We start from the raw sequence: 27,221 nt of genomic DNA on the forward strand, positions 1-27,221 counted from the left end.
CCTCTATCTCCAAAAGAGCAAAGAGCATTACCCTTATAGATGGGGACTCAGAACAAAAAAAGACCACACCTGCCTATTCTCTAGAGCAGACGTTTTTAACCTTTTTAAAGCAGGGTACCCCTTCTGGTGGGTACCCCTTCTGGATGCAGAGCGGGGGGGGGAGGGGGCTGACAGAGGGCCAAACGTGGAGCCAGCAGTATACACTTCATGTCACTGCCAGCCAACTGTCAGCACCCTCTCCCTCTGTGGTGGATGGGGAGCTTGCATGTGGCAGCTGCCCCCGCTGCCATCTATCCACTCAGCACTGCTGCTGTGCACTAGAGGGGAAGGGGTACTGATAGCCAGTGGGATGTGAAGCCAGCAGCGTGGAGAAAAAGGGATGCTTGGGTGCGGGAAAGCAGCATGTGGCACCCAGCAGCAGCACGGAGTGATGGATAGCCCCTCGCACTGCTACTTCCCAGGTATCCTCGCTTCTCCATGCCACAGCTGCATAGCCCCTGGGCCTTGCCAAAGTACCCCCAGGGGTACACATACCCCTGGTTGACAACCCCTGAAATAAAAGAATAGAACAATTTTTAAAATACTATAATCTTGGGATGCAGAAGCCAAATGTTTTAGAAATCATAAAAATTTAATGGAGGCAGTAAGGGCAAAGGCTATAACAGCCTCTTTGAGGAAGTTACCTTGACTGTTGAAATGTGTGAGAAATGATGGTGGACAGGTCCCTGGCTAGTGGCCATGCCACTTGGCATGGTTGATGCCCAGGGACTTTTTACCCATGAGGGCTTTGCAATGCAGATGATATCTAGCCAGAATTCCCTGGTGTCCATGAGAACAGTGTGCGGATGTTGAAATGCTGGGACACATCTTTTGGGAGTGTAAATACACAGGAAGTATGGGGGAGAGTTCTCACTACAATATTGGTGCAGTCCCTTACTAGACAGATGGTTATATGTGATCTTACACCAAAAGGTCCAGAAGGAGTCTATTTAAAGATGCTTTTATTATGTTTTAAAGTGAGTTTGTGAAAATTGAAGAACCTGCTGATTTTTAAGGGTCTGGCTTTTACTGTAAAAGACTGTCAGAGCCTGGGACTAAGTGAACTCAGATTTTATGTGACGACTGTGAAGATCTTGGCAAAGTTGAAGCAGAGCATAAATGGAGGGGAACAGAATATACATTTTCATTGGCACTGGGGACTGAGCTTTTCACATACTGTATTACAGGAAACATTTTATTGGTCATAGGTGGTTTTGTAGCACTGTGTTAATTTTTTTAATGTCTTATATGCAATGGATTTTGTGATGTGGTGTGTCAGCAGACGATTTCTATCATGGGTGTTATGAGAGATTTTATGATTTAAAATACATATGCAAATTGGCTTTCATTTCTATAAGGATGAAGATCCAGTCAGGGGAAGGCCCAGGCAGAAGCAGGTGCATCCTGCAGATCAACACCTGGCTGTGCAGGTAGTGCCACCAGCAGGGCTTTGGCTTCGACCATGGGATGTTGTTCCAAGAAGACAGACTGTTGGGAAGAGATGGGATCCACCTGACAATGAGAGGAAAGAACATCTTTGCAGACAGGCTCACTAACTTAGTGAAGAGGGCTTTAAAGTAGGCTCATCAGGGGATAGCCACCAAAGCCCTAAGGTAAGCGGGGAAGCAGGAGACCAGGAGGAAGAGCAGTCAGCACCCGTCCTACCCCAAACAGTTCCCCACCAGGCTGTGGGACATGTGTACCACAGTTACCAGGACATGTGGGCCACAGTCCCTGAAAAGCCATCCTTCAAATTACAAGGCAAACTAGTTTGCAAAGCCAAAGTGAGACCTTGGTGCTCCTTCTCTCCCCACCAGACTTCACACAGGCAGAGGAAGAGTTGGCAGCAGCACTAGCTTTGGCACTGCAACCTCTTCCAGTCATCCCCATAAACTTCTGCTGTCTGGCCTAGCCTTTCTGCTTAAACCAGCCCCAGCTCCTCACCCACACTGCTATCAACTGTTACAAGTCTGTAGTTGAGAGCTCATCTCTGTTTACTGCCCTCAAATGCCCTACAAAATAACAGCTAAACTGAACCTTGACCACCAGTTCAAACCAGGCAGCCCTTCTACTCCCAGCACTCACAAACTTCTCCCTAGGCCACCAAGACTTTCTGCTTCCCTCCCAAGCAGGAGTTTCCTACTCAACCTCCCCTGTTGGATAGCTGCCAAACCTTTCTGCCTGGCCTAGCCTTTGTGTCAAGGCCAGTCACCTTGCCAGTTCACATGGCTATCACCTGGTAGACTCAGCACCACTAGTCCACAGCAACTTTGCACAATGGCAACTAAATTGAACTCTGACCCCCAATCTGAAACCAGGAAGGCCTTCCACTCGCAAGGATCTCTCTCACAGCCTTTGAGCAGTATAATTTCTGGATCCTGGACATTGCCGCTGGTGGTGTGCAGGCATCAGACCCAGTCAGCAACAGAAATACCACAATGACAGGTGCCAGCTGTGGACCTAGCATAAGCCTAAATTATGGATAATATATGCTTAAGCTTATCGATTTATGTTGAGCACATAGATCTATATAAGCAACAGCATTAGACAGTAGAATGAAGTCTATCGGTCAAGGCCACCAGTAATTAGCCAGGCCAGATATAGGTAATTGCTTCTGCTAATAGTAGTTAAAGGTAACAGCAACAGCACCTTCATGTTTCATCTTTTGATGAGGAGAATCCAATTATGTATTACCAGTTAGAATCTTATGATAGTGTTCATGTTAACTGAATATGGTAAGATGGAAATGTATAATCACTTTTTGCTAGCTTTGGCCATTTGCAAGGATCTCATGCCAGGCTACAGAACTGTGGCTCCAGCAGTCTGGCATCGAAAAACTAGGGGACCACAGTGAATCTTTACAGATGTGACCATTAGTTTGGTTGGCAAAAGAAAGCAAGCAATGAACACATCCAACTAAATCAGATCAAATTACCAGTAAAAGAGCAAAAGGCCTAAAAGACATTTAAAGAGGACTTAAAACAGATAATTCAAATATACAATATCATAACTTTAGTTTGAAAATTGTAACAGTAGTGATAGATGTAAACAAGTGTATTGGACATAGTTTTTTTTTTTAAATAGATATATTTGCATTACATGTCTTAGGGAAGATGTTAAAAAGCAGAGCATCTCTGTTAGTGAAGGTCATAAACCAAGGTAAAAAGAACATGAGGTCGCAAGCAGCATTCCATGATGGTGAGGAAAAAAGATATGAAATCTCCTCTTCCAAAATTGTAACACTGAGTATGACAAGTCCCATTTAATTGACAAGTCATAACAAAATTGATTTAGTTCAATTTATAAAGTTTCAGTAAACTAAGGAAATATTAATAAAGATAAAAAAAAATCAATGTTTGTAATGGTTGTTGGAACAAGTCATCCATAAACAGATTGTAGATGGGAGGGAAAATTGGAGAACTCTGCAAATTCGAGACAAACAGCTATTAGTCTGTGCGCTACCTCTCCCTGAGTTTCCCCAGCTGGTGCAAGTGAGAACCTATATCGTGCTGTTGTAGGCAGACATGCATTGGAATAGGTGCAGAATAGAGGCATGTGACAATAAATCAAGCTGTAGATCTGTCACCTTCCTCTTTTCTGATCTGAGTGGTGATAAGTAAAGGAGCTGCAGCTGTATCTTAATTGTGTTTAAAATTGAAAAAGATCTCCTGACCACAAAGGCTGAATCATCTCTTGAGTTTTGGTAACAGATTGTTTGTTCTCTTTCACTGCTCTGCAGTAGAGGACTCTCCTGTCTGTTGTTGCAGAGGCAGCTGGTCTGGCTTTAGCTCTGTCACTGTCTTGGTGTGGCTTGGGTGGAGCAATCACTGACAGCTCCTTGGTAAGCCTGTTCTCAGAGGCTTCAAAGCTCTGGAAGGATGTGGACTTAAGTTCCTTTGTTCAGGTCCTCAGCCAGGAAAGCCTATTCTGGGACTCTACCAGAGCTGTGGATGAGAGTCAGTGGTATAAAGATACCAGGTCAGTGTTTCTCAACTTTTTAAGTAGCAAGAACCCCCTAACTTCTGAAAATTTTAATAAGTACCCCAACACTCAATTTGCCATGGGGATTTTATATTTACAGACTAACATGTGCTATATGTTGGAAGAAAGGCTGTGATATGACAGATGTATGATCTGGTGTGGGTAGGGTTGCTACCTTCTACACTGGGGGTGCACAACTCAAGTATATACCTGGGCTAAAGGTGATGTTGGCCAAAGCTAGGAGGGCTGAACCCAGCGCTGCGCAAAGTGCAGCACACCAAATTATTACTGGGGAATTTAAAGTGCTGCGCAATGTGTGGCGCACCAAATTTTTTACCATAGTTTTGAGAGAGGAGGGCGAGAGAGAGAGAAAAAAAAAAAAGAGGGCAAGAAAGAGAGACAGACAAGGAGGCAGCTGCTGTCATTCATGAAGCCTGGGCTGCTCCCAGCAGGTGGCTGGGAGGCTGCAAGCCCTGCTGCAAGCTGCCTTGGCTCTGTGGCTGGCAGCAGCTACCCAGAGCCTGGGTTGGCTGCAGCCAGAAGGCTGCAAAGGAGCTGTTCCAGGATCATGCACCTTGGGGTGGATGGAGGGGGGTGGTGTGCCCTGAGGCAGCGCAGCCCAGAAAAGCTTGGTGCCGCTGCCAGTGCTCAGCTGAAACCAGCCTGGGCTCCAAGCAGCTGCAGCAGGCAGGCTGCAGACAGCTGTGCCAGGCTACACAGACCCTGCATCTGGTCCCTACCAGTGGGTGCATGCCCACTTCAGAGCACAGAGCGGAGGAGGCTTGCACCACCTCATGCACTATCCCCACTCTTTGCTCTGAAGTGTACGTGCAGTCACTGCCAGCATGGGGCAGATGCCGGGGATGTAGAGCCTGGTGCAGCTGCCCAGAGCCCAGGCTGGCTACAGGCTGGCAGCAGCACTGGGCTTTTCCTGGTGTTTGGTGGCAGTGCTGGGGGGCTGGTTGGGGAGGGCAGCAGCCCCTCTCCCATCACTGCAGCCCACCCCGAGCACTGGGAAGAGCCCAGTGCTGCCACCACCCCAGCCTGCAGCAGCAGCCTGCTCCCAGCTGCACACAGTGAACTGGGCCCTGATGCAGGAGGCAACAGGGCAGCGCCCTGCCCCTACCGCACTCCCTCCTGTGCTGTGGGGGTCTTGGTCTGCCCCACAAGCCCAGGCAGGATACAGAAAGAAACTTACCTGCCTGTAACTGGGTCAATGGGGAGTACGTGGGTATGTGTGCCTGTCCTCCCCCACCTGCAGCAGCCTGTGGCCGGTTTGGGGCTGGGGAGGGCAAGTGGGTGGACACAGACCTGGTGGAGGGAGTGGGAGCGCCCTCTTGCTACGGGGGTTTTCTGCGCCCATGTACCCCCCTCTCTCCCACGCCTGTGTCTCAGGGTATGCGTACCACGGGTTGAGAAATTATGTACTAGGTAGAGCCTTATGAATAGTGATATTACTGAGGTGTGTACAGGCATGCAGGTCAGGAAAGTACAAGTTTTAGGGCCCATAATAACTCTGACTTACTTCACCAGAGGTGGGCAGAACCTGCACAGCCTGTCTGGTATCCAAGAAAGGAACAGTCTCAAAGAGAGGAGCAAAGCCCATACTTCGTTACCTGTAGAGCACAGCCCCAGACTTCAGCCAGGGGGCTGAAGTTCACCAGACAGGGGTTTTGTTGTGGGCTCATGCTAGCACGATACAGAAAGAAAAAACCAGACCAACCCCTCCTCCATAGCTGAGCACGACTCCTCGCCCGCGAGGCAGCCAAGGCGCAGTTGCTCTGGGACAGCTCACCCAAGCGTCTCACGTCTGACATCCACGGCACGCACCTGACCTGGTCCACTCGCGTGGGGCCCCGACTTGCTAAAATAAAAAGACTTCCCAAATTTGAGTTGTCTTAATCCTTTTTTTTGTTTTTTATCCAATTTATCAGGGGCGAGGGAGGGAGAGGATGGGTGCTCTGTTTCTATGGAGGGAAAAGCTGCTGGAGCATTCCTCAAGTTGGAAAAAAAAAAGAAGGAAAGCGACCGAACAGTGAGGCTGGAAAACCGGAGCTAAGCGGCTTGGCAGGGGCCGGCACACGTCCGCCCCGCGCCCCCCGGCCTCGCCGCGGGCACCAGGCGAGCCCGCCCCGGCGCTGCGGCTCCGCCCCCGCCGCGGAACCCCCGAGCCCCGGCGCGGCCCGGCCCGGCCCTGCCGCCGCGGGAGCGGAGCCGCAGCGCCAGCCCCGCCTCCGCCCGCGCCGCGCCGCGCCGCAGCCCCCAGGCAGCGCATGGAGCCGGCCGGCGAGGGGACCGCTGCTCCGGGCGGGGCCGCCGGCCTCCTGCTGCAGCTCCGGGACAAGCTCCTCACGTGGTGAGTGTTGCCGCGCTGCCCTCCACGTGGCCGGGGTCCCTGCCGGTCGCCCCCGTCCCTCCTCCGCAGGGACCTCCCGGAGCCCCCGGGGCCAGTCTGCACCTCCCTGGGCCCGGGCGGAGAGCCTGGACCCTGCTGGCTTTGCCGCCGAGCCGCGGCCGGCAGCCTGGGCCCGCCACAGCCAGGCGCCTTGGCAGGGAGGGAGTGGGACCCGGGAGTCCTGGGCTGGTGGTGTTCCTTAAAGCGGGGTCGTGGGACGAGCAGTCACGCAAGGGGCATTGCCGGCCTCCTCTTTGTTCTCTGCTTTCTTTCCCACGTAGCTGACAGCAGGTGCCCCTGCCCAGGTGCGCCGGCTCCGAGGGCGGGCGAGCGCCCTTCCGTGTCCCGCGAGCCGGGCCGTGTCTTCCCCACCGTAAACGCGGTCTCCAGAAAAACGAGACCTTGTGCGCGGCCACTGGCGATGGTTTGGAGGGGGCTGATCCAGCCTCAGGCAGGGGGTTGGGACTTGGTGACCTCCGCAGGTCCCCGCCAACCCCACTTCTCTGCCGCTCGGCCGGGGGAGTCAGCCCGGCAGGACAGACGCCCGCGCCAGCTGCGCAGCTCAGAAATAAGTTGCTGTTCAACATTATGTTGGCATTAGTGCCAGCAGATCTGACTGAAGCTGCACAAGCAGCAGATTTCTTACAGAGACCTCTTCCTTATAGGGAGCATATTTTCCTCTTCTCAGACCAACTTGTTCTCTTTTTAAACCTCACAACATTTGGGAAAGCAATTACACAGCCCTGCACACACATTGCCAGCAGCCTGGCTACTGTACAAGTCTAGCTTAGCTACAGGCACACTTGCATGAAACCCTGTTTTTGCTGTACGGTTAACTTGCACGTCAGCCTCTCTTCATAGCTCAGGAACGGCTGAAACCACATGTCTGTGGTGAGAACTGGAAGAACAAAGAGCAAGCTCCAGGTGTTTGTCTCTATTCTCTGACTTCACATAATTCCTCTTGCAAGTTGCAGCCTCTCAGTCCCGTTTAGGAGCCATGTAAACCTTTCCCTGCTTTGCTACTCTGATCATTAAATAGGATTGCTGACCAAAGTCCCCCAGCCTTAAAGGGGCAGGTAAGACTGCTACAGCTTCCCTCCAGTTAGGTTGGTTCAGGCGGAGGCAATCACACTGAGAAATAAGTAACAGCTGATAAGTAATAGCTTGAGCATAGCTGTACAGCTCATGAGCCTGCAGAGTAATGTGAACAGCATCACTGTGCACAAATTCAGAGGTTTTTTTGTGAGTGTAGCTAGGATTCCTGTCACAGACAGAACTCATGTTATAACCAGTTATGTAGTGAAGACAAGCCTATTTGATGACACACGCATGTGATAGGTATGCTTTTGTAACACTGACTATTCCAAATGGCCAAAAAATATCACAACTCAGATCCTTATTATATTGCCTTAAAATGATGAGATTTTAAAAAAATGCATTCACCTTCTCTGGTTTTGAAGCTTTTAAAGAAGTTCAAGCTTTTCTTTTTTGCCAAGTAAAAAAAACATAGGTTATGTAGAAACAGGTTTTTTTTTTAAAGGAAGCAGATATAATTATAGGGCCCTAGGAATAGGACATTTCAGAAAGATTATCAGTAATCTAATAATATTTATTGTGATAAAATTGAGGGATTTGGCACCATTACTTTGGATCTGCTTGGTTTGGTGCAGAGGATTATATGTGATCTGGTAATCCTCTAGGAAATACTGGCTTTCACTTTTTCTTGAAACACTGGCTTGCCGGTTGATTCCAGAGTAGTAACAGCCTGCAAGTGGTTACATCAGAGTTTCACCCAGGTGATTTTGATTCCTGTCCATAAGTCAAAGGGACCAGTTTGACCCAGGTGGGATTTGAAGGTGATATTATGGTTGTCTGGTAACAGGACAGCCTGAGCTGGAGCTGCTGATTTTAGGAAGAACCAAGGGATTTTCTGTTTTTTTCCAGAAAGATGTTTCCCTTTCCAGACCATATGCTCACAGGTGCCTGGTCACTGTTTTTTGTATAACAGATGGTTTGTATGAGGAAATACCTGTATTTACTATCATGTGCTTATTGTGAGCATAACTTGGTCCTAAAAGACTTAATCCTTTCAGTGCCATGAGGATGTATTTTGCTCTGTTTAAAACATGATGACAGCAGATTTATCATAATTACTAACACCAGGCTAAATTCTTAATGGTTTCTTCCCCCCCCCCCAGCCTGTCTCTCACCCATTGACTCCTCAGTCTACATTTTCACTGACTGCCTGTCTTGCATGCAGACCAGCCCAGCCTCTGGCCTCTTTACTTTTCATTCCATCCAGGAAGAGCACGCACCAACTGCTGAAACTTCCTTAGCCTGGCAAAGGGTTTTTGAACCAGAAAGCTTGCTTAATAATTATTTTCCAACTATTTAAGTTGGTCTAATAAAAGATATCAGATTCATGCAATGAACCTTGTCTGCCTATGTCCTTAGACCAATACAGCTACAACCTACACCCCTGTTGAAATTGTATGGCTCTTAATTAGTTGAGTTGTGCATGTGATCAATTTTTTTTTCTTTTATTTTTCAGTTCAGCCAACAAGCCACACACACACAAAAAATGGATCAGTCCCTCTAAAAAAAAAAAAAAATTGGAAAAGGGCTCTTTATTCAGTTTGTAGTGATTTTTTTTCAAAATATGTTAAAAATAGATCTCATTTTTGAAGCAAAAACATTGAAACAATTTGTACTGAAAATATTGAAAAGAATGTTTTCATTTTTTCCACATTTGTTTTCAGCCAAAAGTATTCATCGGGTGATATTGTTGAAAATTGTTTCAACCTGAAATTACATTTTTCTAATAATAAGTTATTCATATAAGAAGTTTTGTCTGTTGGCACATGTAATTTTAATGTAGAAAAGAACATAGATTTGTTTGTTTTAGTAAAAAAATAATACCAGACAACCGTACTATTTAAAAAAAATTAGTAAACTAAAGAATGTGAAATTGAGGCTTCCCAGGTTGGCTGTAGAATAGATTCATAGTAAATCTAAGAGCTGGGAAAATCATGTTTTAAACTTATTCTTTTGTTTTTATTCCTTAAAAAAGTGAATCTGAATCAGATGCCAATGTGATTAACAAGTGCTGACTTGAGTGCTTATTCTGATCTAATTTTCAGGGCTACAAACTTAATTAGCCAATTCTGTTGCATCATCAGCCATATTTATTAATGCTTTCACTATAGATTGAGGGTAAGTGTCAGGAAATGTTCATTGCAGAAATAATATCTATATATCCTTTCTAAACATCTGAACATGAGCCACAGTTCTAGCACAGCTATGGTTACTGTAGATCGGTATTAGTTCTGACCATGCATGTGATTTGTCATCCAATTTTTTTTCCATGCTGTTACTAAACATTGCTTCTGAAGAGACGGCAGGAGTGATTCTTAAGTGTTAGCTAGTTAGCAAAGATTTTAAAAACAGGTGGACCTAGAAAGGATTGTAAAATCAATGCAGCAAAAAGAGTTTTAAAGGGACCATGTTCTGGTTTGGAAAAGCTAAGCATCAATTTAAAAAATAAATCATGATAAATATTGAATAAGAAAGTCACAGTAACTCAATAGTAATCAAAATATTGACTCAGTGGAAGGTCTAATTCCTGAAATGAGAACCCTCTTAGGAAGAGGCCTGTAGAGTGATACTGTTAGGATGCTAGATTAGGTTTCTTTGGATATTACTCTAATATCCTATATAATTTACAGAGGGAAAAGCTACTTCCTAGAGGTCCCCCCACCCCTTCATTCTGTGGTGCTCCATAGCGGGCCCTGATCCAGCAAAGCACTTGAAAAATGTACAAAATATAAATAATCCTGTTGATCTCAAATATCTCTCTCATTGATTTCATGTCATGCCTTGCTTTGACAGTTCCAAACAAATATGCAGCTTCTGCAGTCTAAAAATATTCATTGTGGCACATTGGCAAAATACATGAAGTGAGAAGATTTGTTATATCACTTGAAGGCTTTTGTCTGATGAGCATTTCAGTGAGTATAATTGCAAGAACTTGTGAAGTGACACTGAAGTGGGAAAGATGCATGAAAATGTAGCAGTTTGGAGATCCCTTAAGATATTTTGATATGGCAGATTTGCTTAATTCATCTTTTAACACATGGCTTTTATTGATAAGCCACCATGCTGCAAAACACTGTCGTTTCTGATTAAGCAGCAAATTATTTTCATCAGACATCAGTACTTTATTCCTAATACAAGTACTGAAGCACCAAGACTCCAGTGATCTCAATAAGATTCCACGTGCAGAATCATGGCTGAGCAGTCGCCTTTACATTGTTACTATTGGATCTCAATGAAGCTTCATGTTTAGATGCTTGTGTTTGCATGAAGCTGTACATTGCTAATGTCTAAGTTTGCATATAGGCACACCTATTTGAAAGCACAACTGTTATTCTTCTTTGAAAATTTGAGTATAGTGTACAGTCCTAAAACAGGACTGTTCAGTTACAGATCTTATACTTTCCAGCAGTGTTTGCAAGAGTGGACCAACTACATAGTTGGTCCAATGAACATCACCTTAAGAAATCCTTGTCTCTTACATACAAACACCTACTTTGCAGAGGTATTGAGCTTTAAATCCCCAGTTGTGTAGAAGGGAAGGATAAAATAGCTAGGCAAAAGTGAGTCTGCTTCTCATGTGTATTGGCAAAACATACTTTAAAACTTGCCAAACAGGAAAGTGACTTAGTTTGCAATATGGAGGTTTCAGGGAGGTGCCATCTTCACTATCCCAGTGTTTCCCAACTTTTTCCAGCCCAAGGCACACTTACATTGATAAAAATTTTCTGCAGCACACCAGTTAAGGCATTCCCCATCTTCATACCTATTGTAGCTCATTGCCGTGGCAAACTTCTGCAGCACACCTGTTCATTTCTGACAGCACACTTGTGCCATGGCATACAGGTTGGGAAACACTGCAAAATTCATCCCTAGGGAGAGAAGATTCTACCAGAAGGTAGCTTTAAACTTGGCTGGATCTGTAGAAGCCCTGTTTTCATTGTTTGGTGGAGAATGTGTCACTTCAGTGTATACATAGGCAGCCTAGTTATTTATGTTCACATGCCAGCCAGACAGCACTATCCATTCTATGACCTACAGATGCTCTGTTGCTGGCTCCTTTGGGGTAGAGATGGCAATTGCCTTGCAGTATTACAACCCAACTCTGCCCAGGCAGACTTCCTTATTATGCGCCCCTTACCCAGCAATTGCTGGCACATAATGAGTGAATTCAGCCTGTTGAATGCACTGCAGGTTTTCTCCTTGTTGGGATGGTGGTAAAGAATCCCTTCCTGCTAATGGTGCAGAAGAACTTTTCCAGAGGATGAGAGACGGCATTATCTCTAAAGCTGTCTTCTCCCTCCCTCGGGTTCACTGCAAAGCTGCTGTCTAGCATCTTGCTCAGGACTCCCTCATGCCTGGTCTTCCACAGCAGCAGGAGAAAGCTTAGTGTGTGAAGGGCTGGCAGAGAAAGTGCAGGAGAAATCTTTGTACCTTAGACCTCCCTGAAAGCAGAACTATTAGGAGTTGTGAAGTTGTAAAATAAATTACAACCAGATCTTTCAGGAGCAGCTGATGCAATACATTCTGTTTACAAGTATAGGCAGATATAGCTGGAGCAATCAGAATGATTCTGTAGAGACTTAGTGCCTTATCTAGTTTCATAGTTTCTAGGGCTGGAAGGGACCTGAGCAGATCATCTAGTCCAACCCTCTGCCATGGCAGGAAAGAGTACTGGGGTCAAATGACCCCAGCAAGATGTTCATCCAACCTCCTCTTAAAAACCCCCAGGGTAGGAGCCTGCACCACTTCTCTTGGAAGCTGGTTCCGGATCCTAGCTGCCCTGACTGTGAAGTAGTGCCTCCTGATATCTAGCCTAAGTCTACCCTGTGCCAGCTTGTGACCATTATTCCTGGTCACTCCTGGTGGTGCTCGGGGGAACAGGGACTCCCCCAGTGCCTGCTGGTCCCCCCTGACTAGTTTGTAACAGGCAACTAGATCCCCCCTCAGCCTTCTCTTGTGGAGGCTGAACAGGTTCAGGTCCCTCAGCCTCTCCTCATAGGGCCTGCCCTGCTGCCCCCGATCATGTGAGTGGCCCTCCTCTGGACCCTCTCCATGCTGTCCACATCCCTCTTGAAGTGCGGCACCCAGAACTGGATGCAGTACTCCAACTGCGGCCTGACCAGCGTCACATAGAGGGGGAGAATCACCTCCTTGGACCTGCTCGAGATGCACCTGTGGATGCATGACAAGGTGCGGTTGGCCTTCCTGATTGCCTCCCCACACTGCCAGCCCATGTTCATCTTGGAGTCAATGATGACCCCCAGATCCCTTTCCGCCTCCGTGCTGACAGGAGGGGAGTTCCCCAACCTGTAGGTATGGTGTCGGTTGTTCCTCCTCAGGTGCATCACTTTGCACTTGTCAGTGTTGAATCCCATCCTATTCTCATCTGCCCACCTTTGTAACCTGTCTAGGTCCGACTGTAGCCTATTCCTCCCTTCCAGTGTGCCCACATCCCCCCACATCTTAGTGTCATCAGCAAATTTGAACAGGGTGCTTTTTACCCCCTCATCCAAGTCACTGATGAAGATGTTGAACAGTGTGGGCCCGAGGACCGAGCCCTGTGGAACCCCACTGCCCACGTCCCTCCAGGTTGAGAAGGGCCCATCCACTGCCACCCTCTGGGTGCGGCCCTCCAGCCAGTTGGCGACCCAATTGACTGTGTGGGTGTTGACACCGCAGTCCCCCATTTTCTTGATGAGAACGGGGTGAGAGACTGTGTCGAAAGCCTTCCGGAAGTCTCTACTGTTTGGCTAGGGAGCTTTGACCAAACCAATCATGGTGTTGGCAGAACTGGGAAAGGTGGAGATTGCAGGAGGGTGCCCTCTCTCAGATTTCACAGGGTTGTGTTTTATATTCATTTCCCTAGCAGTGAAATCTCATTGTCCTTCCTCAAGTGTTTTACAGCACTGGTTTTGCTATTAAATTTTGGTCTTAATACAGCCTTACGCAGAGGCCGGGAACACTTTCCAGCCCAGACACAAGATTTCCTCTCTTACCCTTACCTTTATGTTTATGAAGAAAATTCATACATACCAGAAATATTAGAACAAGTAGGATTTTTGCAAGGTTGTGTGAGGATGAGTGAGTAAAACCCCAGGGCCTTGTGGTGTTACTGCACATTCCAGGGCTTCTGCCTAGTCACAGATTCACAGAAGGTTAGGGCTGGAAGGGACCTCGTGAGATCATCGGGTTAGTCACAAGAATAGGGATTGTGCAGGGGGAAACAGCTTTCCATTAAACGCAGTTTTAAAAACTTAAGAGCTGAAAGGGCTTTTTTGGTGGACTTCTTTCTAAATGAAAGTTGTGCAGCTAAATCAACCAGAAGGAGGCTTGGTCTTCCTTCAAAAGGAGGGAATAACAGTGTGGTACTAACAGTGTGGTACTAACAACCTGCAGGATGGAAAAAGATTTGTAGTAGGGATAATTTGGAGAGTGAAATGGGGAGGCTTATCTGGGAAACTCCAAGTCTTTGGGGGATTGCACAACACAGCAGGGTGTGCATGATGCACCTTGTGGCTGCAAGCAGCAGCACTGGGCACACAGCACTTTAAATAATGTTGGAAGTTGTAGTTCAAATGGAGTCCCTTTTATTATTACAAAGAGCTCTGTTCATGAAACAGGTAAATACCTCTGATGCCATCCCTGTGGCAAGCAACTGGGGTATACCATAGCCTAGCTGTATGTATTTAGAAGGAGTCAGATGCTTGCTGTCACTAAAATGCAGTGCATATGTGTGCGTGTTTGGTTGTGCTTGGCACTTTACCTCCACCAGCATGCAGTTCTGAAGTGAGATCTGCTCATAGTACATCAGTGGGGGCCAGACGTTTTGGCAGATGTACCACAAATTAGTCCCACGCCCTCCCAAAATGCCACTCTGACCGCCTTCCTCTACACAATCTTTTGCTCTTCTTTATACTCCCTGTCCTATCTGCTGCTGTGCCATCTGTCCCCTCCCTGATCTGCCACCTGACACAGGTTGACCACCCCTGTAGTAGATTAAGCAACATTTCTCAACCCATGGATCACAACCCAAAAGCAAGTCGCAAGAAGATTTCAGTGTTGTGAGCCACACGTGGGTTGACAAATGCTGATCCCAGGAAAGTGCAGAGAGTGCAGCAGGGCAGAGTGGTGGAGGATGGGTGCAGGGGAGCGCTGCGAGGCAGGGCTGGGTGCTCACGGAGGTGGGGTGGCTGGGAGACGCTGCTCATGGAGTGGAAGGGACTGTGACCAGGCTCCCTGGTGTGGTGCAACCCCCCCACAACCTCCCTCGCCCCCAATTCTAAGTCAGCTCTCACAAACCCATGCATAAGGCGGTGCAGAAGATAACTTTATTTACATTAGCAGTGAAGCACCTTTATTTATACCTTGCCAGCTAGACGAGACATTTTCAGTCTGCTGAGTAGCCAGCCTGTAGGTTAAATTTCCTAAATTTGACACTTTAAGTACTGAAAAAAAAATCGTATTAATTACTTTTTTGGGGCTGAATTGCCTTGCTTTGCTCCATTCTGACATAGACATATCCCTGTGCAATCAGTCCATCAACTACAAAATGATAACAAGTTTTATAGTGATATTTGCTTATTAATTTATTGGTTTAGGAGTATACTCAAAACTCCTTTGCAATAAATGGAGGAAATGAGCTAGAGCCCTTTCAGAGTTTTAACTGCAGGGTAGGCATAGAAGAATATTTAGAATGGAGGTGTTGCTTGGACAGAGAGCATTTATTCTACCTATTACCTTGACTGCAGCAGAATCTAATGGAAAATAACTGTAGGATCCCAATCAGTAATAATTATTGTAATTTCTGGGTGTGGACACTTCCTATACTTAAGCAGTTTTAGAAAAGTCTTTAAATGCAGTGTAAGCCACAAGTGTCTAGATGTACAAATCAGTTTAGAATGGTTTAAGGCGGTGCTGCTTAATCTTTTGGCCCTGTTGGGTGGATAAGTGGGGTGAGACTGAATCTGGTCTGCAGGCTGGATTGAGCTCTGTGCCACCCCAGTTGGCCTCCTTTAGCTCCCAGGGCCATGGAATCCTGTCTGTGGGGCTTCTTGCAGGTCCAGAAATTGGACGTTGGGGAACAGCAATTAGCTGCCACCACTCCTCTTGCCTCTGAATTTTTGGACCTGTGGCCAGTTACCATGCAGTGGATCCAATCTGCCTTGTGGATTGGGGGTTGAACACCCTTGGTTTAGGCTTCCTGGAACATTTTAAAAGTGTACCGTGATAATCAGGTATTATTTTGAATCAGTTCAATGTTGTATAGGGATACTAACAAGCTTTCTGTGACTGGTGTCTGGTCAGTCCTTCGGCATCCCATACTGCACAGCAGTTGAGTCATGCATTCCCTTCTCCTATCCCCTCACCCCCACTTCTCCACTGTGGGAGCTAGTTGCTCTGGCAGTGCTTGTTGCTCAGGTGGGTAGAGTGCCTGCATCTGGGCCAGGAGCAAAATTCACATTGACTGAACATGGAATTGACAGCCATTCTGTGGTCTTGGGTGACCCTTGTGTAATAGTGGTTTGCCCTTACCCAACAATTAACAGGTGCTTACAAGTTAGTCACAGCCATGCACCTGCCCCACCCACTGACCTCAAGTTGCTGGAGGTAGGTATGTATTAAAACCATTTTGATGAAGTAGAAATGGAATTACAGAAATGTTTAAATTGACTAGACTATGGGCATTGTCACACTGGACATGCAGTTTGTGTTGTGTGGTACTAAAGTCAGAATGTGGTCTGAGTAGTTGTATGGTAATGCTTACTGTGATCTCTAAAAATCATAGCTCACTGCTTGTTAGTGCAGTGCTGGGGCTCAGACTGACAATTTAGCTAATTGGTCCCAGTCCTGGAACCTTCTAGGGCTGCAGGCCCCCAGCTTGCAACTTGTTCCTGGAAGAACCTGACAAAGAAATATCTAGAAACCTTCTTCCTGATGTGGTTTCCTAATCCAACCTGGAGACTTGGTACTGCATAGGGGTCCTTGGCTGATGTCATGGCTGGATGAGGACCACGGTTTGCTCATATTATCTCCGTGGAGCAGTCTGATAGCTAAACAGGTGTTACTTAATATAAACTGGAGATAGTCTTTGCACAAAAAGTCATAATTTTGCTATGGTATGAGCACACTTAACACATGTGTTACTGGTTGAATGTGTGAATGCTTGTATTCCATACATGCATCATTTCTCATGTGATTCCATACATGCTAAGTGTAACATGTGACATGAACCTAAGTGCACACACAAAACCAGTGCAGAGCAAGGAGTATAATTTAGCCTCAGGGTGTTAGAACAATGAGTTTTACTGGAAAAATGCTCAGGCCAGTTTTGAAAACTCAGTTTAAAACTATTCATTGATAAAGTCTAGGCTATTTTAGTTAGCTCAGATTGCCCTGAGCTTTTTTTTACTGAGTTTTTACTGAGCAGGGCTCAAGACCACTGTGAAGTTAAAATATGATTCCAGTGTAAACAAGGCAACACTTCTAGAAGAGACGAAATGTTTTTCACCTACCGATAGGAGGGACATCATTAAGTGGTAATAACATAGTTGGGTTGAGGAACCAATGGAAGGCAGTAGAAGAGTGACTAGATACCATGTTAAGATACAGCCTTTCATTTCTGTAAAAAGGCAATATTTTAAAATTGGTGGTTGATTTAATTCTAAAATTAATTACATTTGCTTTTATATTTACAGGCAGATTTTGAAAACAGTCGCCTTGGGTCAGATGCTTTCCTTATTTATCTGTGGGACTGCTGTGACTAGCCAGTATTTAGCAGAACAGTACAAAGTCAACACTCCAATGCTCCAAAGCTTTACCAACTATTGCTTGCTTCTTCTAGTTTATACAACGATGTTGGCACTTAGGACTGGTATGTAAAAACATTGCTTGGTCAAGTGGTGTTATTTCATTGTAATTTCATAATTTGTTTTAATAGTGCTTTGTTATATAACATACAGCATAATGATAAGCTGGCAACATTTGGCCCTGATCTAAGATTCAGATCTGTACAAACAGACCCTCTTGATCCATCCAGAGCCCCACTGAAGTATATAGACCCCATTTCCAGTCTGTTCCTATATTTGGGCATCATGTAGAGAGTAGAAGGAACGGTGGGCAAAGGCAGTTTTAGGTTACCTTTGCACTTCCCATTACCTAAGCCTACCCCCTTGTGCGGGCGTAAAGCGGCCTCGGGGCTGTTCTGACTTAGGCCTCATACAGATATTCAGTCTCTCATGGGAGAGTCAGTGCTCTCCCATGAGAAAACATCAGTGTACAAATCTTTGTTTTTTTTCTCCCAGAGTAAAAATGGCTTCTCCAGGAGAAAAATAACCTGTGGACAGCTGGGTAAATTATTCCCAAGAGAGTTTCTCCTGAGAGAGTGAATGTATGTAGAAGTTCTGGTAGCTTCACCTAGTCCTTCAGTCTCCCCTGCTCTTCCCCAGGGACACAGTATTCACTTGCTGGACTCACTGCTTTTTCACAATCCCCACTTCGTGTTTTAGGGAAGCACAGGCTGACCATGGGCAGTCTGGGTTAGGCAATCAGGGCTGCACTATGCACTGCTGCCATATGTCACAGGCAGACTAAGGAAGCCTGCAGAACATGGTGAGGTGTGTGCACAGTTTTCCTCACTTCCCCCACTGCATAGTGTCAGAATTACAAGCTCTGTACTCTTCAGGGCCTCAGTATTTGAATGTCTGTATATGGAGATTTGGATAAGTGTCTCTACCAGGAGAACAAACCTTAGGGAGTTCTCCCAGATTATTTGAATACGTGTGTGTGTGAAGCTTTAAATTCTGCTTACCATTTCTAATGTTGTCAGCTTTTGCAATTGTTTTGCAAGTTCTGCAAAAAGAGTTGTCTGTTCCCACCTGTCCCTTCTTCCACACCTCCACCTCCTTTCCTGGAAGCCATAGATTAAATGAGAATCCCAGGATCCATTAAAAAATTGAGCTTCTAGCTCATGGTTCAGGAATGATTTGAATACAACTTAAGATTTAGAAATGCAGAAGGTACAAAAAAAAAGAAATACTTAATAGCCATTTTTTTTTTATACGTCTCATAGTCTTTTGGAGGCTTACTCCTGGTTTGTGAATACTTGGGGCTGATAATGTTGCATACCACCTAGTGCCCTGAGGAACAGGGACTATCTATAGTGTTGTTCTTTTACAATAAACTAACTCTAAGTAAATGTTAATATATAATGCCTAGAATCAGCTTCCTGGCTGGGGTAGAGCTGTTTTACCAGTTTTCCATTGGCTGAGATGGCTCCCTAAACCAGAGGGTCGTATTATGCCATTATAATCACAAGTGTTTTAAAGCATCCTCAATGTACCTGAGAATGACAGTTTTGCTCCTGACTTCAGTGAGATGAAGTTTCCCTCCATGAACTAGTCTATACTAGCAGATATTTTCCAGTATGATAAAAGCAACTCAACTAAACCACTGTGGTGTTAGAAGTGTTTATGCTGTTATAGCTTAATCTAGTTTCTCTCAGTTGCATTAGCTTTGCTGAAATAAGTATGTTTACACCATTATAACTGTGCTTGCACTAGGGCTTTTACTGTTTCTAGCTGCATCAGCAAAAGAAATCATGACCCCCTAACCCATCCTGCTGTTCAGGCAACGTTTTGATAGGGATATGCCTTATGTATCTGACAGTGGCTGTTACCAGAAGCTTCTGAATTGGTTTCAAGTAACTCCATATTGGACAATTATGGAAAAGAGATCTTCAAGAAAAAGCTTCTGTCTAATCTTTGGCAGGTGGATGCTGGCTCAGTCCCTGAAGAGAGTTTATGGTCTGGAAAAATTATATTTTAACCTATGGATTTTTTTGTTATCCATATAAATGATCAGGCTTCTTAAAATGTTGCTCAGTTCCTTGTCTGAAGTATATTTTGTGGAAATGAACTGCACAGGTTAAAAGCACAGTGTTTAAAGGAGCATTTCATTTTATCTACTCCCTTTCAGTTTCATTGAATGTCACTTCATTTTCATATTATAAGGGCAGGGGGGAGAATAAGTTGTGCAGAAAAGGATTGCTACCAATGTTACTTAATATCCCTGTTTTAACTTCTTATTCAGATCCTCTAATCCTCACAATCCTAATCTTGTCAGGTTTTTTCACATGCACTGTTTCTATGCTTTTGATAGTATTTACTGCCTGTCTCCACGCTGCTTTCTGTTATTGTGATATTTTTGTTGTGAGGGGGTAATGAAAAACATTAAGATGAGATATACCTTTAAAATGCAGCAGCTCTGAAAAAGTATTATTCATTTTAAAACCAGTATACTGTACATTGAACATTTCTTTCTAGACAATGAAAGCTTTCTACAGATTCTGAAGAGGAGGTGGTGGAAATATATTTTGTTGGGATTAGCTGATGTTGAAGCGAATTATATGATTGTAAAGGCTTACCAATACACAACCCTAACAAGTGTCCAGGTAAGGAATATTTTTATTTCTGCGTGATGATTTTAAAATAGATGTAAATCAGTTTCCAAGACCCTATTCCATAGCAGGGACAGGGAAACTTTACAAATGGAAAATCTTTTCAATGAGAGTCCTCTTTGCAGTTGAGGGGGTAGGGCATACTGCTTCGTAAATAATAGTTTCAGGAAGCACTGAAAAGTTGCTCCTTTTATCCGCTGCCAAGTGTCCTAAGTGTAGCTCTAATTATTTTGATATAAAGTGCTTTTAAAAGTTTGCTAACAACCACTTAACTTTCTCCACTATACCAAAGAAGAAACTCTGGAAACAATGGCAAGGCCCACAGTGGCAAAGCCCTTGTAAGACTCACCTCAGCAGGCCAGCACTGGCTAGTATAAGGTGGAAAGCTGCTATAGGGTGGAAGCAGAGCCCTGGCTTTCAGCTCTGATCTTCCAGAACAAGCCCTACTTTGATGAAGAGATGAAACAGTGTCATAGAGCATGGCTTTTCAACCTTTTTTAACAAGTGTACCCCTTCTCTCTCAAGTTCCAGCTCAGGAAGCCCTTTATATTTTTTTTCCTGTTTTTAAGGGGTGGGGGCAAATCGAGGCCCCCGCAGTGAGGGAGGGAGTGGGGCTTGGGCTGCACAGCTGGGGCAGAGTGCGAGATGGAGCTGCAAGTAGCTTGTCCGGGGGGCAAGGGGAGGGGGTGGTGGCTCCCCCCAGTGCACGCATCCTGGGAGAGCATGGGGGCATGTGCCCCTGGATCTCCATGTGCGGCGAGAGCGGGTTAGCCTAGCGGTGGGGGAGGGAGTGGGGCAGAGGCAGGGGCTGGGGCTGCCCTGCTGGGATGGTGTGCAGGACTGAGCCGCGCAGGGGGTGGCTTCTGCAGCTACATGCACCCCCAAGAGGGATGTGCCCCAGACCTGTGTGGGTGAGGGTAGGCTGCCACTGTGGGCTGGGGCCAGCACTGGGTTCCCGGTGGGGGCTAGGCCACGCTGCACTCGGGGTGATTGGTGCCGGTGCTGGGAGGGGAGGTTGGGTGGGCTATAGCAAATTTTAGGGTGGCTGCAGCCCCCCCATAACACCTCCTAGTGCCACCACTGTCTGCCCTGCATGCAGCCCGGCCCAGCCCCCACCAGGAAGAGCCCGGTACAGCCCCAGCTGGCAGTGGCATTCCACCTTGCCCAGCACAGATTTGGGGGCACATCCCCCTGTGCCCTCCCAGGGTGTGTGCAGTAGTGGAAGCCACCCCCTCCCACTCCCCGGATGAGCTGCAGCTTTGTCCTGCACTGTGCCCTGGCTCCTGCTGCTGCATGGACCCTGGGAGGGCATGGGGGGCTGGGCCAGGCTGTGCTCTGGCTGGGCGGCAGCAGTGCTGGGAGGAGGCTACAGGAGGGGTTGCAGCCACCCCAAGATCCATGTGCCCCCAGATCTGTGCGTAGGGGGTGGGCTGCAGCTTTGGGCTGGGGCTAGCATCGGGCTGTTCCTGGTGGGGCTGGGCTGGGCTGCACTGGGGGCAGGTGGTGGCAGTGCTGGGGAGCTGTGGCAAATTTTGGGGTGGCTGAAACCCCTCCCTTGCTGCCGCCTGTCCAGAGTGAAGCCCACCCAGCCCCTGCCAGGAAGAGCCTCATCCCCAGCCCGCAGCAGCATCCCATCCTTTCCCACGTGAATCTGTGCTAGCTACTTGCAATCAGCCTTTCTTCCTCCAGATACTTACAAATGGCCTTCCCTAGGATATGTGCCAGTAACTTCTCAGGTATTGAGGTGAGGTTAACTAGACTAGTTCCTCTTCCTTGTCTTTTTTAAAGAGATGCAACACATTGCCCTTTTTCCTGTGTCCTGTCTGCCAGATGCTTGGAGTGATGACCACCAGTAGCAACCACTGTAGTTCTATTGGCATGATAATGTATTACTGGACTAGAAAGAAGATCCTTTTCCTGTTTATTTCTGTGTTAGTAATAGACTGCACAAGTCTTGGCTCCTTTTATTTCAATAAATAGTAAATAATACGGTCTTTAGGATTTGCTTTTAGGAATGAGCTTCCCAAGAGAGCTATTTAAGCTAGTAGTGAACAAGGAGTGCTACAATATCAGTGCTTTACAGAGTCAAAGTAAAAAGAAGAAATATTTAGAAGAGTTGCAGTCCCCATGGTTCTGAGGGCCTGTGAGCTGGTAGTGACCCCACCAGTTGGTTTTGCATGAGTCACAGTTATACTTCTTGCCAAGCTCCCAAACAGATAATTTATTCTGAGCTTTCCTCAGCAAAGGCCAAACAAATAAAAAACTTGGCCTTTCCCTTCAGGTTTAATAAATAAAATAGCCCCCTTCTTCAGGCTGTAAATCACACCTATATTATTCTTCTTTCAAAGGAATTATAGGTTGAACATTACATGTTTTAATCTTATGACATAACTTAGCTGAGCTGATAATTGAAACCCATATTATTTGACCACATGCTTTACAGCACAATGGGCTAGGACCATCAATCCAAACTGGCAGAAGTAACAGATGTATTCCCATGTTTCCCCATATAGAAATTAGAGGCTGAAGAGGTACAATAACTCATCTGGTCCATCTCACTGCCAGTGCAAAAGTGTCTGCTGCAGTGTAGCCTCCAACACACACCGGTGATTTTGTTAAACCATTTTGTGACAACTCATGTACTGATATGTGGGTTGCCACAGCTGTGCAACAGTTGAAGGGCTAGTACAACAACTGTGAGTTTGGTGTGTCTGCCTATTGCAAGGTTTCTTGCATTTACCTAAAAAGTATTTGGTATTGGCCCATGTCAGAATACTGGACAAAACAGACTTCTGGTCATCAGTTTCTGTACTTGGCCAGTGTAAGGCTGTGGCTATCTGCCACTATTGAACAGTACTTAAAATTAAAGGAAGTGCAGTCACTGTAAAAATTCTGGATCAATGGAACTTTAGATCATGCTCAGACTCTTTCCAGCAGGAGACTTCCACTCAGTGGGGAACTTCCATTTATTTTTAACAAACAAAAAGTAGAGGACATTTTCCTTTAGATAGCAGATGTTTGCACTGTAAGAAAGGAAGTGTTTTTAGATTTCACAGCATAACATTGGGATGGAAACTGCCATTTCCCTGTAAATAAAGACAAAAAGGTCTTTAGACTACAGGTATATATATATTTGCTTTTAGAGTCCATTCAATGCCAGTAGGAATTCATATTTTTAACAAGAATATACTTTAATCTCATAACATGACCTAACTGAGGTAACCACTGAAATGTAGCTTAACCAGGTACTTCAGCACAATATAAATAATATTGAAAGTTTTGCTTACTTACTATCAGGGTTCGTTACAAATGGTTTATGAATAATTAGGTTATCAGCATGTTACAGACAGAAATAGCATCTGTTCTGCATGTTTAAGTACATCAGCTGATAGCATTTTATATATGGTTATGAACAACCTGTTGGCTTATTGTGATCTCTAACAATCTCATCTGTAATAATCAACTATTTATTAAAACTTCTATTTATTAAATAGGTTTCCGAGGGTTGTAAATTATTATAATTGAAAAGTTAGCATAAACAGTATAGCCCAAACTGACCAAATTCAGTACATCAGGTAGATCCAGTGGAAGTCATTGTTTTCATTCCTGTAAAAAGGGAGGGTAGGATTGAACAGCAAGAGTTTCCTGAGGTTTTATTTGCAACAACACCCAATGTTACTAATATACTTTCAGGAGTGTCAGAGAAACTGTTCATTACTCTTGTAAGTAATCCCACTGACGTGAATGATGTAGGTTCACTACTAGACTCTAGCTGCTTTGCTCCTTTTATTCTTTCCTATGCAGAAGGAGATGTCTTATAGCTGCAGACTATGCAGTTTAGCAGACAAATGCATAACAAAATCCATTGAGTAGAAACTGAAGTTAGAAAAATTCACAGCTTGTTTTCAAGACATAAGCAATGTGGAAATTATGATGTAGAGCAGGGGTGGGCAATTGTTTGGGCACAAGGGCCATACAGGGAATTTTGATGAGCTGTTGTGGGCTGGGTCAGCATCCTCCTGCTCCCTCCACATCCCCTGCAGCAACTCACCAAAACTCCTTATAGGACTTTGGGTGGGCGGGAACCAGTGTTTGGGAGCAGGATGGGTGGGTGAGACCGATCCACGCCCTGCATGCCCTGCCCTAGGGGTGTGGCCATCCGCCCAGAGCAGTGGACCAGGGACAGGAATGGGAGGAAGAGCCGCTGTGGAGATGAGTGAAGCACAGCAGTACCCAGGCAGCTGCAGCCACACCGGAAACAGCCCTGCTGCAAGCTGCACATGCTGGCTGGGGCCTGGGCTGGCAGGCATGAGCTGGAGCATGGTGTGGGCTGCCCTGGTGGGAGCAGGTGGGGCTTGGCCCCATGTGGAGTGCTGCGGGAGAAGCCATGGGTCAGATCCTGTCAGTCGGCAGGCTGGATCCGGGCTGTATTTTGCCAACCTCTTAAGTAGAGTGTCTTCTCTGGAGCTCCTCCTGCAGTGACTACCATATGCAACGTAGAAAATATATTTGTAACTACCCTTAATTACAGACAATGGAGAAGCAGAGCTGTGAAATTTAAATAATGTGCTCTCCTCTTCAGGCAGATTAATGAGACTTTTAGTTTTATGTGGTGCCAGAAACTAAAAAAATGTTTTTCAGGCTATAAAGAAGGAAAGGGGCTAGAAATGGCCATTAGGCTAGATATGAACTCATAGGGTGAGATTTTTCCTATACAGCAGATGCTGTGTTGGAATGTGTGGCTTCGTATATTAGAACATGTAGTATCAATTGATCTTAACACAGCCTAGGGTAAGTCCTTATAGATTTGTGATCTTCTCAAATTAGTTAAACTGGTGAGAATCCAGGGAACCAAGCCAGAAGGATTAAGAGGGTGTGATTTATGAAGCACAATTAAGATTTGAACTTGTATTCATTCTTCATTATGCAGTCCTGCTAAGAGTTTAGCTGGAATACTCTGCATAGCTATAAACAAGTGGAAACACAGGGTTATAATGAAAATCGGACATCTTGCAGGCAAAAGGGAATATTGACCATTAAGGGTGACCGGAAGACTGAGAGCTTCCCTGCTCTTGCTACATACACACAGTTTCATTAGCGGCAATTCTGAGTAGTGACTCTGATATGCATGTTTTAGCTGAAGCTGGTTTTGGTATTTTGAAGCAGTGCATGTGGAATATATGTGAGAGTGCTGAATTCTGCTGTAGTTTCCTGCCCTGTGTGGTTCTATGGCTGCCGGTTGAGGCAGACTAGCTTGATTTCTGATAAATTCAGAAAGTGAGAGCTTTTTTCTGTTTTCCTTTGGTGAATTCAATATAAAAAATGGGTACCATTGATTCAGTGTTCATTGTGCTATTTAATTTTTGTAGTGAATTAAATTTGTTTTATGCTTCAACTAGATTTTCATTTTAAAGTGTACTGTTGGACTGAGAATGCATTACTTCATTGTACAGTACATGTTTTTTGAAGGAAATTTGGGATTTTGGAAACAGGCTGTAGAAGAAATATTCCCCCTCCACATACCTATTCTGCATTGTTCCTTTCACTCACTTCACCTAAACATCATTTTTCCATCTTAACAATTCAGGGTCAAATTCTGGTGTTATGTGTTTTGATGAAAAGCTGGACTAACTTCATGTTCTGATAGATTTACTCCAGCTTTATATGGTGGCATAATAGAAATCAGAATATAGCTCAATTCTAATTCCAGGCAAAAAGAGACTCATATGGCTGTTACCAGATCTAGCAATTTATAGAGGCAAAAGCAAAATGAAAGGGAAAAATCAAATCCAAGGAAAACCTCTTTATTAGGAAAGCAGGAATCAATTTGTCTTCAGCAGTGACATGTCCAAAGTGCTGATTCTTCCGGGTGAGAGGTGCATATCCCCCATGCGGATAACCCTTGTGTGTGATGGAGGGTTGCTTGGTTCTCCAGTATCCCACAGTGCTTCACTCTCCCACAGGGGAAAGAAGAGGAGAGCAGGATGGACAGCCCCTGAGCACTGTCCTTTATGCTCAGTCTTCCATGGCAATCTGTGAAGCCTGATGGGCATGCAAGCAGTCCCAGGGCTAGAGAGAATAATTTCTTGTGTGGCTCTTGGAGTCTGGCATTGGGAGACTGGTGAACTCTCACAGGCTGCCTGCCCTGCTCTCTGCCTGACTGAACGTCATGGTGGGGAGAGTGGAGCCACAATGCCAAGAAACCCCCTATAATGCTCTCTGGCATGATTCTGAAGTGGTTTTGCAGGAGACATGGTTACAGGCTGCAGCACTTCAAATGTACATGGTCTGATGTTTCCAAATGTGAGAAACAGAGCAAGAGTATGTGACACTCAGTAATAGTGCTCCAACCTGGTTTTCTCACAAAATGGGTTTGGTGAAGTGCAGCTGATTTCCCTGTCACTTAACTAGGTTTACCCATGATCTGTACTGGTGGAGAGTAAAGCTCAGTCTGTTTGCCTTGTGTTTTAAAGTCAAGATTTCTGACAGGCTTCTAATTAACCTGCTTCTCTGATCACACAGCTACTGGACTGTTTTGGGATCCCCGTGTTGATGGCCTTGTCCTGGTTCATTCTTCGTGCGAGATACAGACTGATCCATTTTATTGCTGTTGCTGTCTGTCTTCTGGGTGTAGGAACTATGGTCGGAGCAGACATATTGGCTGGGAGGCAGGAGGGTGAAGGTAAGGAACTGGTTATCATCTGGGTCAAATGTGGAATAACAATTCTCGTGGCATTCTCATTTGCAAAGGAGAGAGAGAAAAGAGGAGGAAACTCCTGGTGAATAGTTTTAGTTTATTTCAGGGTCAGGTTTTGAGGTTTACATCCTTCCAAACTGTAGAACTTCTGTCTTTTCAGACTCCCGACGTGATGTTGAAGTCACAGGATGCTCTCCTACCTGTACTTCTTGTCCTGCAAAACGTAATGCTCCTTCTTGGTTCCTTTGTTGGCATGCACTGGCCCCTTATTTCTTAAAGATCATGTTTGCATTGGCATTGGTGGGGTGGCAGTATATGTTTGCTTACAGACCTGGCCGATTTCTGCTGACTTAAGAGACTGAGTTAGTTAAGTCCTGCCCAGTCTTTTTCACCACTCTGCTGATGAGAAGGGGCCAGAAACCTGGCAGATCTTTGCTGCTGGGGATGCTGCTTGTACTGGAGAATTTTTGTGTGGCCCAGAAACCACTCTAGGTGTGATGCCAGGGAAAGTGGCCAAAATGCCATGAGTGACTAGTGGCAAGAAGACCCCTGGAGCTGGT

At 45.6% G+C, this 27,221-nt stretch overlaps 1 protein-coding gene across 3 annotated transcripts in view; it reads left to right on the top strand.

Annotated features, from left to right (window-relative positions):
• Positions 1 to 6,171: 6,171 nt before the first annotated feature.
• SLC35F2 (solute carrier family 35 member F2) overlaps positions 6,172 to 27,221 on the top strand; it is a 33,934-nt gene continuing 12,884 nt past the window's right edge. For 2 of the 3 annotated variants that reach the window (XM_090029761.1, XM_090029782.1), the window contains exons 1-5: positions 6,172 to 6,376; positions 17,206 to 17,381; positions 19,831 to 19,958; positions 26,487 to 26,646; positions 26,822 to 26,884. In XM_090029761.1, coding sequence (XP_089885887.1) covers positions 6,294 to 6,376; positions 17,206 to 17,381; positions 19,831 to 19,958; positions 26,487 to 26,646; positions 26,822 to 26,884 — 610 coding nt within the window. In that variant the 5' untranslated portion in view covers positions 6,172 to 6,293. Of the gene's footprint in view, positions 6,377 to 10,303; positions 10,423 to 17,205; positions 17,382 to 19,830; positions 19,959 to 26,486; positions 26,647 to 26,821; positions 26,885 to 27,221 lie in introns of all 3 variants that reach the window. The other variant, XM_090029773.1, reaches the window with a different exon arrangement.

The sequence above is a fragment of the Crocodylus siamensis genome, chromosome 1 (genome assembly GCF_052110815.1).
Source record: "Crocodylus siamensis isolate JL-2025a chromosome 1, ASM5211081v1, whole genome shotgun sequence".
In the NCBI taxonomy this organism is placed as follows: domain Eukaryota; kingdom Metazoa; phylum Chordata; order Crocodylia; family Crocodylidae; genus Crocodylus; species Crocodylus siamensis.